This window comes from Eupeodes corollae, chromosome 1 (genome assembly GCF_945859685.1).
Source record: "Eupeodes corollae chromosome 1, idEupCoro1.1, whole genome shotgun sequence".
Taxonomy (NCBI): Eukaryota; Metazoa; Arthropoda; class Insecta; order Diptera; family Syrphidae; genus Eupeodes; species Eupeodes corollae.
Genome location: NC_079147.1, coordinates 266235078 through 266250044, shown reverse-complemented (window position 1 = coordinate 266250044; position 14967 = coordinate 266235078). Strand labels below are relative to the sequence as shown.

The following is a 14967-nucleotide window of genomic DNA, read 5'->3' as shown; positions in this document are numbered from 1 at the left end:
ATATTGACTACTGTGTTAGTCAATGCGACAACCGTTGTTTCAATTTCTTTCAACCAAAGTTGTCATATTGACTACCGCAGTTGTCATATTGACTACCAAATTGTACAAAAATTTCAGATCTCAAAATTGACAACCGAAAATTGTTCTATTGACTATCGCGGTTATCGGCTGAAAATTGACTACCAAATTGTCATATTGACTACCAAAATAGTCAATAGGATGACTTTTTTCGTTCTGTGTTTGGGTTTGATAGATTTCACCATATTCGGGATAAAATTTCTCATTCCACAAAGAATTAAATTTGTTACCATTTCTGCGCTGGAATCCACGTCACTATCGAGGAAGCAAGTGACCAGTTAAAGTTCCTGAAGAATTCATTGAGAAATGTAAACTGAAATGTAATTGTGAATTAGATTATACAATTTGTTTTTTTTTTTTTTCCTACAGCTGCAAAAGCCTTAGTAGTACTTGGCATAATAGTTAGTGGGTTGGACTGTCATGCCAGAGGTCTTGGGTAAGATCCCTGCTTATGCCGTCTAAAGTTTTTTTTCACGCGTTCTGTCTCTTGCGAAGAATTGGCAAATTCTCCAAGATTAATTATTGTTATGAAAAGTGCTTTCTTGAATAAGCCGTTCGGATTCGGCTTAAAACTGTAGGTGCCACACACAGGAATGGTTGAGAGTTGTAAGTTACTAGATCTTAAAATGGAAAAATTGAAAACTATTTCAACTACATTGTGATGAATACTATTTTCTAACATTTTATAAGATTTTTCGTAACATTGAGCTTCAAGGCAAATATCAATAAAAATTTAATCTAAAACACAACAAAAAGAATTAGAAATATTGTTGATTTCAAACACATTTAAGGTTTATAAACTATCAATAATATTAGATTCATAATCTTTGACGACATTATAAGAAAACATTTGCTGTTCATTATCTGAGAATTTCCAGTTAATCTAAGGCAAGTTAAAATCACCAAAAACTACAAAATAACAATGTTCATCTTTGTCATTAGCAATATCTACAATATTTTTCCATTTAAAAGATTGAATAAATAGATCCACACAGGCACATATTTGATCAATTTCGAAAGAATGATAAGGTAGTTTAATTCCTCTACTTGTAAAATTTGATTGAACAGCCAAAAAATCTGCTCCTCCTCTATTTTGACCAATTTGATGATATTTTCGAAAGTTGTTGTAATCGGAAGGAATAATATCACCATTCAAAAAGTTATTATTTAACCAAGTTTCAGGTAAAGCTATAATGTCGTATGGACAGTCCAGGGCACCAATAAAGAAATTATGCGATACTCATACCGCTCGCATTATGATAATAGATGGAAAAACAATGTTTATGTCGGATTTTGTTCTTGGCCCAATCCCTTTTTTCGTTGTTCCAAAAACTGCTTAACTTGTACACCAGTTGGCCATTGTTAAAATATTGTTTATTAAACTTTGTATATCTGCTGAATTATGTCATAACAATACTATTTTGTTAACAGCTTAAACAATATTAAGTTTGTCAAATGTAAAGCTTCTGTTAATTCTTACTTTCTTCTTTTTTACTTCCTTTTATCTTGAATTCTTCACTTTTATCTCAACCCTTGTAGTGTAAAGAACTTGCTAATAAAACTTCTCTTTTATAATCGACTTTTCTTTCGATAATCTTTTAATTATTTTAACAGGTTATGGGCCCAGACCCATTGTATTAGAGTAATTTATAGAATCGCGTTTATATTCTTTTAATTTTAAAAATCAATAAAAATGACAACTTTCACCGGAAAAATTCCATTATTAAATGGAGATAATTTTGAAACGTGGAAGCCTCAGATGGAAGCGCTTCTGCATAAAAATCGCCTGTTAACAATTGTCAACACTGACGAGACAGAAAGACCCACTGATGCAGCAAAATTGGAAGAATGGAAGAATAAAGATCAGGATGCCAGATGCGAGATAATAATCTGCATGGAACCAGCCCAGGTATCGTTGGTGAAATCGATCGCCACTTCCAAGGAGATCTGGGATTTTCTTGAAATTACTTACAATAGGAAAAACACTCGAACTAAAGTCCAGGAATTTCGTAAGTTAGTTAATATAAAAATGAATGAAAATCAAAGCATGGAAAATTACTTAATCCAATTTAATTCTGTTGTGTCACGCCTACTTGAAATGGATGCTAAACTGGACGATAATTTGTTGGCTGCACTATTGTTGGATAGCCTACCCGAGAGCTACAAGGACATTCAAGCTGCATTCGATGCTGCCTCTGATTTCCCAAAAATTGATGTTCTGCGGGCACGCTTGTTGGAAGTTAGTCAAAGGAAAAAGCAAGATGGTGAGATAAGAGATGAAGCCCTAAAGGTTAAATTCCATCCTAAAAAACTGGATAGTCAAAGACCAGGTATGTCAAATGCATTTCAATATAGTTGTCATCGCTGTGGAAAAAAAGGGCATATGAAGAAAGATTGTCGTGTCAAACTTTATAAAGAAAGGTTGCATTATGCCAAAAATGAAAAGGCAAATGAGGAAGGTTTCGTAGCGTCTGAACTCATTGAACGCTGTAATTGTGCGCCAACCCAAAATTCGTTTAATAATTTGGAGGTTAATGAGCATAAAAATTGGTACATAGATAGTGGTGCCACTTCACACATGTGCTGTGGTGAAGATGACTTTATTGACCTAGACACAAGTTATTCTGGATTAGTTCAGGTAGCCAACAAAAAGTTTGCGAACATCAAGGGAATAGGAACTGTGAAGCTCCACACAATAGTTGATGGGAATTTAAAATCGATCTTTCTTTACAAAACACTTTTTATCCCAGAATTAAGAAGCAATTTAATCTCTGCAAGTAAGGCAACTGATAATCACTGTAAGGTTGTTATAGAAGGAAAACATGCATATATTAGTAAAAATGGAAAAGTGTTATTAGAAGCTATAAAAGTCAAAGGACTTTATTTGATTAATAAGAATGATGCTAAGGAAGATTGTAATTTAGTTCCACAGACAAACAGTAATTTAGAAATGTGGCATAGGAGATATGGACATTTAAATGTAGCATCACTTCGTCAATTAAAAATCAATGGTATGGTTAATGGCCTTCCAAATTTTGAAGACGTTAAACTTGAGTGCTCAACTTGTTACAGAGGAAAACAGACAAGACATTGTTTTCGTGCAAAGATCGAAAAGTCGTCAAGATTTTTATTAGATATCGTTCACACAGATCTCTGTGGACCAATAAATATTGAATCGATACAGAAGAGTCTATATTTCGCAACTTTTATCGACGATTATTCACGAAAGATCTTTGTTTATTTTTTGCGCAAAAAGAGCGAATATCTACAAGTTTTTAAAGATTTCAAAGCACTGGTAGAAAATCAAACTAACAAAAAAATTAAAACATTAAGAAGCGACAACGCGAAAGAACTAGTTTCTCAAGAATTCTCTAAATTTTTAATTGATAATGGAATTAAACGACAGCTAACCGTAGAGTACACACCGCAACAAAACGGCATTGCGGAGCGCATGAATCGTACTCTGGTCGAAATGGCTCGTTGCTTTATCATAGAAGCAAATTTACCATCCTTCTTGTGGGCTGAACTAATCAATACTGCTGCCTATGTACGAAATCGTTGTCCAACTTCATTGAATTTCAACAGAACTCCAGAGCAAATTTGGACAGGGAGAATTCCAAATATTTGTCATTTGCGGCAAATTGGTAGTAGTGCTTTCTCTTTAATTAAAAGCTCAAATAGAGGCAAATTTGATCAAAAGAGCGAAGAGTTTGTATTGATTGGGTATTCGGACGAGTCCAAGGCCTATCGTCTTTGGAAGAGGGGAACGCGGACAGTCATAAAGAGTCGTGATGTTCGTTTTATTGAAAGTTCAACTCAGGGACCAGATCAATCGAGAGCGTATGAATTTGAAAACAAAACTTGTGACGTACATGCTGACGAAATAAATAATGTTTTCTCGAATTTAAAACAAGAACAAAAGGAACATGTGCATGCAAATGAAAATATTAGCTTAGAAAATTTTAATACATTTTTAAATTCAAATCAAAAACAAAACGAGCATGCAGAAGATAATGTTAATTTAGAATACAATCAAAAAAATAAAAATATTAATTCAGAAAATTCGAATAAAGAAAAAGTAAAGAAAGGCGAACCTAATGATGAAGAAAAAGAAATTAATTCTAAGAAATTGAATTCAGGTAAACAACTTTCAAACAATAAAGAAGAGGAAGAATATGAAAGAATAGCTCATCGTACAAGAAGCCGCCAACATCACAATGCCAACAATATGATTGAAAAAGCTTTTCATGCACAAGAAAATGATCCGTCAAGTTTTCAGGAGGCAAGAGATTCACCGAATGCTGATGAATGGCTTGAAGCAATGAATTTGGAATACAACTGCCTTATGAAAAATAATACTTGGAATCTCTGTGATCTACCGGAGGGGCGAACAGCCATTGGGTGTAGGTGGGTTTATAAGTCAAAATACTTGCCTAATGGAGAAATAGAACGTAGAAAGGCACGTTTAGTAGCGAAAGGCTATACGCAAAAATACGGTGTTGACTATTTAGAGACCTACGCGCCTGTAATACGACAAAGCTCTTTACGTCTGATATATGCCTTGTCAATGGAACATGACTTAAAACTTAATCATTTTGATGTTTCGACAGCTTTTTTAAATGGAAAACTTGATGAAGAAATTTTCATGAAGCAGCCGGAAGGGTTTACTGATAAAAAATATCCACAGAAAGTCTGCAGTCTTAACAAAGCTTTATATGGTTTAAAGCAGGCAAGCAGGCAATGGAATAAGACTTTGGACATCCACTTGAAAGACATAAATTTCATACAATCGAAGTATGATCAATGCATATACTTTAAAATTGATGATGACGAAATAACTATTATTGGAACATACGTTGATGACATCATCATCGCATCCAATGCAGAAAAATCTATTTCAATCATTAAAGAAAAGCTTAGTTCAAGCTTTGAAATAAAAGACCTGGGAGAACCGTCTTTATGCGTAGGGTTAGAAATTAAGAGAAATAATGAATTATTATCAATTAATCAAACACGTTTAATTAATAACTTAGTTTTAAAGCATAAAATGAATAATTCTAAACCTGTTTATATACCTATGCAGGCAAAATTAAAACTACAAAAGGAACCATCTATCCCTGGAGAACGGATTGCTGTTGAAGTTTTAAAATATCAAGAGCTCATTGGGTCACTGATGCACTTAGCAGTTTTCAGTCGCCCTGATATTTCATTCAGTGTAAGCAATTTAGCCCAATTTTCACAAAGTCCTCGAAAGCAACACTGGAATGCAGCAATACAACTCCTTCAGTATCTAAACACAACTAAGCATGCTAGAATTGAATTTCGTAAAACCGGGTCACCACTTATAGGGTTCGTAGATGCTAGTTGGGCTGAAGATGTAAACGATCGTAAATCTCAAAGTGGTTTTTGTTTTACACTTGCAGGTGCAGCCATCAGTTGGGAGTCGAAGAAGCAGCGCACAGTAGCAACCTCTAGTGCTGAAGCAGAATACATCGCCTTGACTGAAGCATCAAAAGAAGCTTATGCACTTCGTTTCTTACTAGAGGAGCTAAAACTTGGGTATAACAAACCGATTGACATCTACTGCGATAACCAGAGCGCACAACATATCGCAAAGTATGGAGGAAAGTACTCGAGAACTAAACATATACACTACAAGTATCATTTTGTGAGAGAAGCAATAGAAGAAAGCGTTGTTAATTTAAAGTATCTACCAACTGAAAACATGGTCGCAGACGCTCTTACAAAAGCTGTTCCGAAGCATAATCATATGCTTTGTTTTCAACAATTTGGAATTAATTTTGACTGCATTAATATTGAGGAGGAGTGTTAAAATATTGTTTATTAAACTTTGTATATCTGCTGAATTATGTCATAACAATACTATTTTGTTAACAGCTTAAACAATATTAAGTTTGTCAAATGTAAAGCTTCTGTTAATTCTTACTTTCTTCTTTTTTACTTCCTTTTATCTTGAATTCTTCACTTTTATCTCAACCCTTGTAGTGTAAAGAACTTGCTAATAAAACTTCTCTTTTATAATCGACTTTTCTTTCGATAATCTTTTAATTATTTTAACAGCCATAAAGATGATTGAAGAACAGCATCGAAAGATCTCGAAGGTACACCAAGTTTAAAATTTATAAAACTCAGTTGAGGAATATCTGCATCTTTCGTTTCTAATTTAGAACAAACAAGATTTTCTGCTGGCAGCTTTTGTGCAACAAATTTCGTTATGTCGTTTTCATTGACAGTATTTTTAAGCCGAGAAACATGTACAAAGCTTAGGTACAGAAGGAAGTAAGAAAACGGCGAAAACGTCGATGCCTATTAAATGTTTTTGATTTTAACACTTACTAGTACCTGCAACTTTATTGTTCGCTGTAACATTATTGTTTACAACAGCTACAGCCTAACAAAAATTCCATAAAAAATATGGCAACTTGCAAATTTTTTGGCTTCTGTTTCTGGCACTACCGTAGTTCGACACTTTAAACCTACTGAAGTCCTCAAAACTCATGTTATTCCTTTCCCTTTAAATTAAAGAATATTTTTATAATTTCTAGAGTGCAATAAAAATGTATAATTTATTCGACATTATTTCAATATTTTATAACTACATAAACATTAGGTAAGTTTTTAAGTTTTTGTTCTTTTTTTAAATTTGGTTACTTTAAAGTATAAATGTAGAAAATTATTTTCTAAAAATCATAAGAAGTGTTGATTATAGTTTAAGAACTCCTGTCATATTTTTTTTATCTAAATCAGCAACTCAAGCCATTTCTAGGTCAACACTAGGATGCATTAAGCTCAGATCATGATTCGTTGCTGAAGCCCAGTTGCGTCTTGGTAAAATTCTACCAAAACTAAAATATTTCTGCCTTAATTTATCTTTGATTTCATCTTCATTCATAATGGCACTGGCTTCACGGAAGTTCAAGAAAATTCTACCCTTCTCGTCGGTCTTAATTGGCAGTATTTCGGTGCAGACGTTACGAGCTTTCAGCAGAAATCCTTCCTCAACGTCTAAGCGTGAATCGACGGATTGACTTCGACTTGGCTTGGATGTGTTACGTTTTTTGTTTCGTAGGCAAAACGGATCTCTATCGCTGGCCTTAACGTATTGAACAACTGGGCGGTTTACGCCCCATTTGGGTCTGGCATCCATTTTATCCTTTCGTTTTTTGTCCTTATCCTTGTCTTTGTCCTTGGCCTTAGCACGAAATGTAGTGGTAGTTGTTGTTGTGGTCGTTGTCGTTGTCTCATGGTCCTTCTCGGAAACTGTGGGGCTCTCAACATGACACGGCTTTGATTTGGAGGTTTTCGAAGTTTGTGTTGTAGTTGTGGTGGAGACTTCCCTTTTGAGTAGGACTTTGTAGAAATTGTCGTGGAAGAGACATAAGTCGCAATTCAGTGGAAGTTCCGTTTGGGTTTCAACATCTCTGAAACCTTCGTCATCCGTTAGGCCCCCTACTGGACTAGATCCTTGCTTGCCGTCTAGCAAAGCTACTTCTTGTCCTGATGGAGGATTTTCTTCTGCTGCTGGTATTGGTATTTCAACTGGCACAGCTGCTGGTTGATCAATTTCTAGAGAGTCTTCTGGGGAGACATCAGTATCGTGCCTTTGTCTGTGGGATTCCATATCATGACATTTGCCACACATGTTACACATGCACATACTTTCATCAGCTAGGGTCATCTTACTCTCAGTAGTTGACATTTCCGAGCGTTGAGTAGTCGCATCATCACATGACATTTTTGAGCTTCCTACATCTACGCCTTGAGGGACCTTTAACTGATGCTGCATGATGTATGTTGCAATCTGAAGATTTCCAATGACATTCTGGAGACCAAAAACATCGGTGGTCACTGGCAGTGGAATTAGTGTAGTTGGTTGTATCATTACAGCAACATTTTCATTGTCCTGGCTCGCTTCAATACGATTGACCACCTTTTTCTTGACATTCTTGCGCAAGTTAATTGGAGTTCCAATTAGGACTTTCTCTTCTTCCTTGTCGTCGTCTTCTTCTAACTCTTGGGGCAGCTTTTTCTCAACAGTTGTGGATTTTACTTCTTCTTTGAATTTCCTTGGAGAGCTGGTTGCTGCAGGAACATTCATCACTGGTGGAGGAATATCACGAGTTGGTTCTTCAACTGCTACCTTCTCTTCCCGATATCGGCCAATAGCTTGTTCGTCTTCATCGTCATCGATTGGAAGCACTTGCAATATTTCAGACTGACGAGTTTCCACTGGAATCCTTTGTTGTTGCTGGTGTTGATGTTGTTCCATCATGTTGATCTTCTTCTCAGGTAAATGCTGAACCCCTCTCATATTAGTACCACTCGTAGAAGAATCGTTTTCCAGAGTTTTCACACCACTACTGCGACTTGGACTGCTGTATGCTAAGCTACTGCTGCTGCTGCCATTGTTGGCTGCCTCAAGAGGCGGGATTTTATGCCGTCGCTTGCGTTGCTTTTCCATCTTGGCCGCGACCTCTGCCTTAGTAATTGCTTCCAACATAATCTGCTGTTTCTTCTTCTGAGCTTCTTCCTTCTCGATCTGCAAGTGACGCTCATATTCCAAGCGCTCCTTTTCGACTTGGCGCTGGCGGGCAAGGCGTTCCTCTTCGATACGTTCCTCTTGCATGTGCCTATCCATTTCCCACTGTCGTATACGTTCACGCTCCTGAAGCTGCTGCTTGATAGCGTTATGGTACTCTACAGCCTTCCGACGCTTGTCCATTCTCTCGGCCAGGACCAACGGGTCTAGCGGGACATTCTGCCCCCGAATATGGGACTGCACTGAATTGGTATCGTCCTCGCTGTCTTTCAAATCGTGAAGCCCCCGGCTCAGCCATCCTGGTCCACTGGCTGTGCTGCCACTGTCGGCCATGTTGTATTTGTAGCTGCCCCATTTCGCTCGTTCCTCCCGAGTTTTTGGGTAATACTCCAGAGGTTCCGTCGGGTACACTGGATATGTATTGGATGTTGAGATATCCCTACTGGCATTGGAAGGACTCGTTGGCGGAATATAATAGCTGAAAGTCAAAAATTAAAAACTCATTTGATAACAATACTTTCCACTTACTTTGGCTGATAGCCCCCATTGTCCAGGACATGGCTCGCCTCAAGGGCGTTGTTCACATTTTCTGGGACTTTTTCGCTCCTCACTAGGTATCCTTTATTACCATGGTAGTTATTGTTCCCGTTGTTGTTTGGCTGCTGATAATAACCCCGTTTGTTGTTTTGCCTGGATCGATTACTTGCCGTTTCGATATCATTCCCATGGCCATCGACGTTGTCGTCGTCGTTGTTGTTGTACCAGATATCCGGAGTGTGGGTGTTTTTCGGGGAATCACTGAGATATCCCGACGTGTCCTCCTCCTGGCAACCGGGATTGTTTAGTCGACTTTGAATGTTATTTTGGTTGTTATTATTTCTACGCATTGCCAGGGCATAGTCCCTATGACGAATCGCAGGTAAACTAGGACTCCTGATGCGTTGCTGTTTCACCTTTTGCGATGGCCCTCCATTCACCGTCAGCCCATTTGAATATCGACTTTGATGGTTGGTCGCCTGGGGATTTCGATGCACAGTGTACGTGGCATCGCCATCATTCAGCAGGTCATAGCTGTTTCCGCGTTGAAGCAGGTTGCTACTGCCAACAGGATTCATTTGCCTACTGCTGGCGGCATTCGACTGACTCAAGTCCAGGTTGGAGTAGTAGGTGCGTATCGAAGTACGCTCAAATCGGTGTGACGACGACGAAGACTGATGGTGATGCGAAGAGAACATTTCGTTCATTCGAGCCAGTTCTTCTGTAATCAACGACAATCCGTTTCGACAAACAACACACTTAGGAATTATTTTTATTTCTGGTCAAACTCACCCCTTTCCTTAGCCCATTGCTGCCTTTTCAGTTCCACAAGAGGCTGTGTTTTCACACCATTCATTATCTATTCCCCACAAGGGAGAACATTAAAATCAAAGTCCGAATATGGTCAGAAATCTTCTTCGACTTGTATATTCACTCGGTGTCACTTCACAGAAAATAATCCTTCTTAGCGGTGTTTCGTCTCAGCACCGTATGCAACTTAAGTCCACACAAAGCGAAAATTTCAAGAACACTATTTGCCAGGAAATTGGAAATTCCATCATAGAGCCTTTAAGTTGTGGTATTTTGCCTTATTTGCTGCCTCCGTGGGGGCTTTTGTCGCGATGTCTGGTTGTCCTAGGTTACGTGGTTGGGTAAACAATTTCGAGGCTTAATGTTATTTTTCAAATGTACTCACGTTTATATATAAACACAAATGACGATAAAGAGAATCCTTTTGCCGAAAGGAACACACAAAACAAAAACAAAATAATAAGCTGAAGTTTACTTTTTTGAAAATATAGGCACAAGTTGGCCCGCCATCATAGGCCGCACAAAATAACCAATTAAGTGTTATGGCATGTGAAGGAAGTAGTAACTGACAAGCATACGTTAAGCGGGTACAGTGTAGCTATGTGTAGCAAGGAGATTTTGAGCGCGACTATACGAAGGACTCATATAGCGGTAGGACTTGTGTTTCGTAATTTAAGTTTGAGGGTATAATTTTTTGTTGGAATAATAGAAAAAATGTCATGCAATGGAATTTTGAACACTCAGTTGTACTTTATATTGATGGTGAATTTACGGTTTCGGTATATTGGCTTAGGTTTTATGGATTCCAAGAAGATAATCGCGTGTTAGCTTTTTTAAGTCACAAACATATTTTTAAATCTTTGGTTTTCAGTATTTTGCAAAATTAAAGCTTGAAAATAGTTTGAGATAGGAAGGAGCTAAGTGAGGTTGTTGACGTTACTGATTTTTTAAAATTTTATTAATTATTTATAAATATTGAAAATAAATTAAAATCTATTGTTAACAATTTTCTTAAGAGCGCTAGCATCAAATTACTTTCAGCTCTTTTATTTTATTAATTTTAAAATAGGTATGTTTCTTGTTCAGTAAATTAAAATCTATCATCCACCTATACAAATTCAAAATACTGATACTTTTTTGATAATGCTCATAACATTTTTAATAATGCAGTTCTTAGAATACAAATGTTCATAACAATATTTTGTGTCAGATGAACTATTTGAATTCAATAACTTTCTTTATTTTCCTGATACATAAGTCGAAAAAAATTTCTAATCAGTTTTTTCTGTTTTTCTAGGTTTTCGTGTTTTATTAAGAAAGTTGTCAGCTAAATTAATCTTAAACATTTTTAAATTACCCACAACATTTCGAATATAATGAAATTGTTCAATTTGAAAATCTATTTTTGCTATCAAGATTTTTAGTCGAAAACCAATTTAGGTTTTTCATGAAAGTTTTTATTTCTTATGTAAACAAATACAGATTGGATTTTTCTAGGAAAATTTACGACAGAATAAAATCATTTAAAAGTCAATACATTTTACCAATTTTTCGAACTATTTTTTAAAGTATTAATTTTTATGAAAAATACTGACTAATGAATTGTAATAATAATTTTACCCAACATTGATAACAATAATATCTATAAGATGAAATTAGTTTTAGGCAAATATTTTTTATTTTTGAAAAAATATTGGAGTCGAAAGTAAATTTTTACAATGTTTTAATAATCTTTTTTTAGGTTTATATTTTTAGTAAAAATTTTCAATTGATGTGGGTAGATTTTTGCGCCCAGTAGCGGCCATTTTGTTTTGTTGACATCTATCGAATCTTTTGTTTATTTAATTAACTATGCCAAATCATCATGACAAGTTTCACGATTGAACAACACGTTCAAATGATAAAAATTTTTTTTTATCAACGTTTGGTGGCCACATTTGAGACGACCGGTTCAGTAAATAATCATCCAACACCCGTACGTTCAATTAACTCAAGAGAAAGAATGTGTAGAGCAGGACCCGAGGCAGTCTATTCCTCGCCGTGCACTGGATCCGGCCTTTCGCAGTCTTCAACTTGGCAAATTTTGCGTTGGTACTTGGGCCTTACATGATCAAACTGACCCTTGAGCTCAAAGTTCATTACCATACCCAACGCTATTTATTCGCTGACTGGGCTTCGAATTTTTCCCCAATTTTGGCAGAAAAATCATCTTTAGTGACAGGGCACATTTTTGGATGAATGGCTGAGTTAACGAGCAAAATAGCCGTACATGGTACGACACCAACTAAAGCTAGGTTCACCAGGTAATAATGCATCCTCAAAAAATTATGGTTTGGTGTGGATTTTGGGCAGGCGCGATGGCGTTAGCGCTACATAACGATGATAACTAATTTCTTATGGCCCAAATTGTACCATATGGACCTAGACGACATGTGGTTCCAGCAGGACGGCGAGCGTGGCGGCGGCAACACGTGAAACACAACAAACGCCGCCATTGACATTTTGCATGGACGATTTGAGGACAAGGTTATCTCTCGCAGGAGTGATTGTGAATTTACCTCTCTGTAGAGTTTTTGCTGTGGGGTTTCTTGAAGTCGCAGGTCTATGCAAATAAACCACAATCGACCGACGCCCTAAAGGTGAACTTATGACAGGCCATTGTTCAAATTCAGCCGGATCTATGCGGAAGAGTCATTGAAAATTGGACTATTCGGATCCTTGCCACCGTAAGAAGTAGGGCCGGGCATTTAAATGATGTCATACACAGAACGAAAAAAGTCATCCTATTGACTATTTTGGTCAATATAACTATTTGGTAGTCAATTTTCAGCCGATAACCGCGATAGTCAACAGAACAATTTTCGGTTGTCAATTTTGGGATTCGAAATTTTTTTACAATTTGGTTGTCAATATGACAACTTTGGTTGAAGGAATTTTAAACTCCGTTTGTCTTTTTAACTAATGTGGTAGTCAATACGACAGCTATGGCAGTCAATAGGACAACTGCGGTAGTCAATAGGACAACTTCGGTAGTTAATATAACAATTCTCGATAGTCAATTTTGGTAGTCAATATGACAACTGCGGTAGTCAATATGACAATTTTAGTTGATAACCGAAATCTAATTTGACTGCTGGGTAGTCAATATGACAACCAAATTGTCATATTGATTACCGAAGTTGTTTTATGGACTACCGCAGTTGTCATATTGACTACCTACCCAAAATCGAAAATTGTTCTATTGACTAACCAGTAGTCAATTTTTAAAAATGCGTTTGTCATATTGACTATTTTGGTAGTCAATGCGACAATTTAGCCAAATTTTAGGTTGACTATCGACGATTCTTAATATGACAACATTTTTGTCTGTGTATTTTACATTTAATGAATTAATGCGCCTTTCAAATACAAAAATAATTTCGTTAATACCTCACACACAGCCTGTTTTATTCCATTATCCTTTATTTTATAAGATGAAATTAAAGTACAATATCTTTGATTTTTGAAACAATATTTGAGTCGAAAATCAATTTTTACCAACTTTTAGTAATGATATTTTATGATTATATTGTTTGGTAAAAAACTGTTAATTTAATTTTTTTAAAAATTTACTTAATGTTAAAAACGTTGTTCTTCGTTGCGTAGAATAATTCGTTGTTCGTAAAATATTCGTGGTGACAAAAATGTTTTTTTTATTGTTTTTGATTTTAAAAAAAGAACATCTCTCTAAAAACCTTTTATTTAGATTCTGGCGACCTTGAAATGTTCGGAAATGTCAAAATTGTCAAGTCGACTAATCGGGCCGATTACAATAACTTTCTAACTTTCTACTGGGAGTCAAAAGTTTCCACCAGTTTTCAATTTAAAAGCTAAAGTAAATCATTTTTTAAAATTATTCCAAATTTCAATAAACTAGTCTTGCGTTACAGAGTCTATATTAATTAAGTTATTTACTTACTTCGATATGGTCTGGGCCCCGTTCAATATGCTTCTTCACCTTTCCAAGTTGTTGACCAGCGACATCCAGTTGCAATTCCCTAGGCTCTGAATGCCCTGATCTTCGCCATCCTTCAATTTGAGGCATGGGCTTCCCGCTGTCTTTAATAAATTAAAACGCAAAGTACATGCCCAGGCCAACGGAGTCTACCGAGCTTTATGTGAGTGGCTTTAATAGCGTTATAATTAATATATGTACTCATTTTCCATCCTCATAACAAGGGTCGACTAATCTCCGTAAGACCTTTCAGCAAAAGTTTAAAACTCATTGTGATATTTTCGGATTTAAAGACTCTTGATAAACTATAGAAGGTTCTGTTGGCTTCAAGCAGAATCCCGACTATTTCTTCTTTTATGTTATTATTGGCCCCTACTGTTGACCAAATGTAGGAAAAAGATTGGAGTAAGTCAGTAGCTGTAGTACCTGTAGCGTGAAGGTTTGTGCGTTGGACTGTCATGCAAGGGGTCTTGGGTTCAATCCCTGCCTGTGCCACCTAACTTTTTTTCACGAGGAATTGACAAATCCTCCAAGATTAATTCTTTTCATGAAAAAGTGGTTTCTCAAATTAGCAGTTCGGAATCGGCATATAAACTGTAGGTCCCTTCCATCTCTGAAAACAATACTCGCACACAGAAATGGTTGAGAGTTGTAAGTCCCTAGGCCCTGGTTGCGCCACCTAATTTATTTTTTAAAGTCAGTAGCTGTGTGGACTTTTTGACGCAAGGTTGAAGAGGAAGCACGCTAGCCAATCCTTTTTTTGGAGCTCATTAAAGATGTGCTTCTGGATTGCAATCCGAATACCTTGACGAATTGAAAAGTTCTTCATACTTATCAATGTCATATGTTTAAGTATGTTGTTTTGGTAGTTAGTTTTATTTTTTATCTAAGGCTTATGACCTTAAGATAATACATATTTTAACATTTCAGTTAAAAGGAATACCCGCATAGAGAAAAAAAGTTATGCCAATAAGCTAACAGTAGATAG

The 14967-nt window shown here is 36.4% G+C and overlaps 1 protein-coding gene across 2 annotated transcripts; it reads right to left on the bottom strand.

Annotated features, from left to right (window-relative positions):
- Positions 1 to 6643: 6643 nt before the first annotated feature.
- On the bottom strand, positions 6644 to 10549 carry LOC129942727 (bromodomain-containing protein DDB_G0280777-like). Of its 2 annotated transcripts, none has more exons than XM_056051771.1 (4): positions 10371 to 10549; positions 9968 to 10309; positions 9167 to 9896; positions 6644 to 9116 (listed from the first exon to the last, which is right to left on the bottom strand). In XM_056051771.1, exons 2-4 carry the CDS (start codon positions 10029 to 10031, stop codon positions 6851 to 6853), a joined length of 3060 nt encoding a protein of 1019 aa, XP_055907746.1. In that variant the 5' UTR covers positions 10032 to 10309; positions 10371 to 10549; the 3' UTR covers positions 6644 to 6850. The 2 variants fall into 2 exon arrangements, with proteins under 2 accessions (XP_055907746.1, XP_055907747.1); XM_056051772.1 differs by having other exon boundaries at positions 9167 to 9893.
- Positions 10550 to 14967: the final 4418 nt, after the last annotated feature.

Bases quoted from the DNA above. Each gene is read 5' to 3' on its own strand.
- LOC129942727 (XM_056051771.1), bottom strand. From the start codon at position 10,031: ATGAATGGTGTGAAAACACAGCCTCTTGTGGAACTGAAAAGGCAGCAA. The intron at 9,897-9,967 runs GTGAGTTTGACC...CGTTGATTACAG, and splicing joins GCAATGGGCTAAGGAAAGGG to AAGAACTGGCTCGAATGAAC. The intron at 9,117-9,166 runs GTAAGTGGAAAG...TTTGACTTTCAG, and splicing joins AATGGGGGCTATCAGCCAAA to CTATTATATTCCGCCAACGA.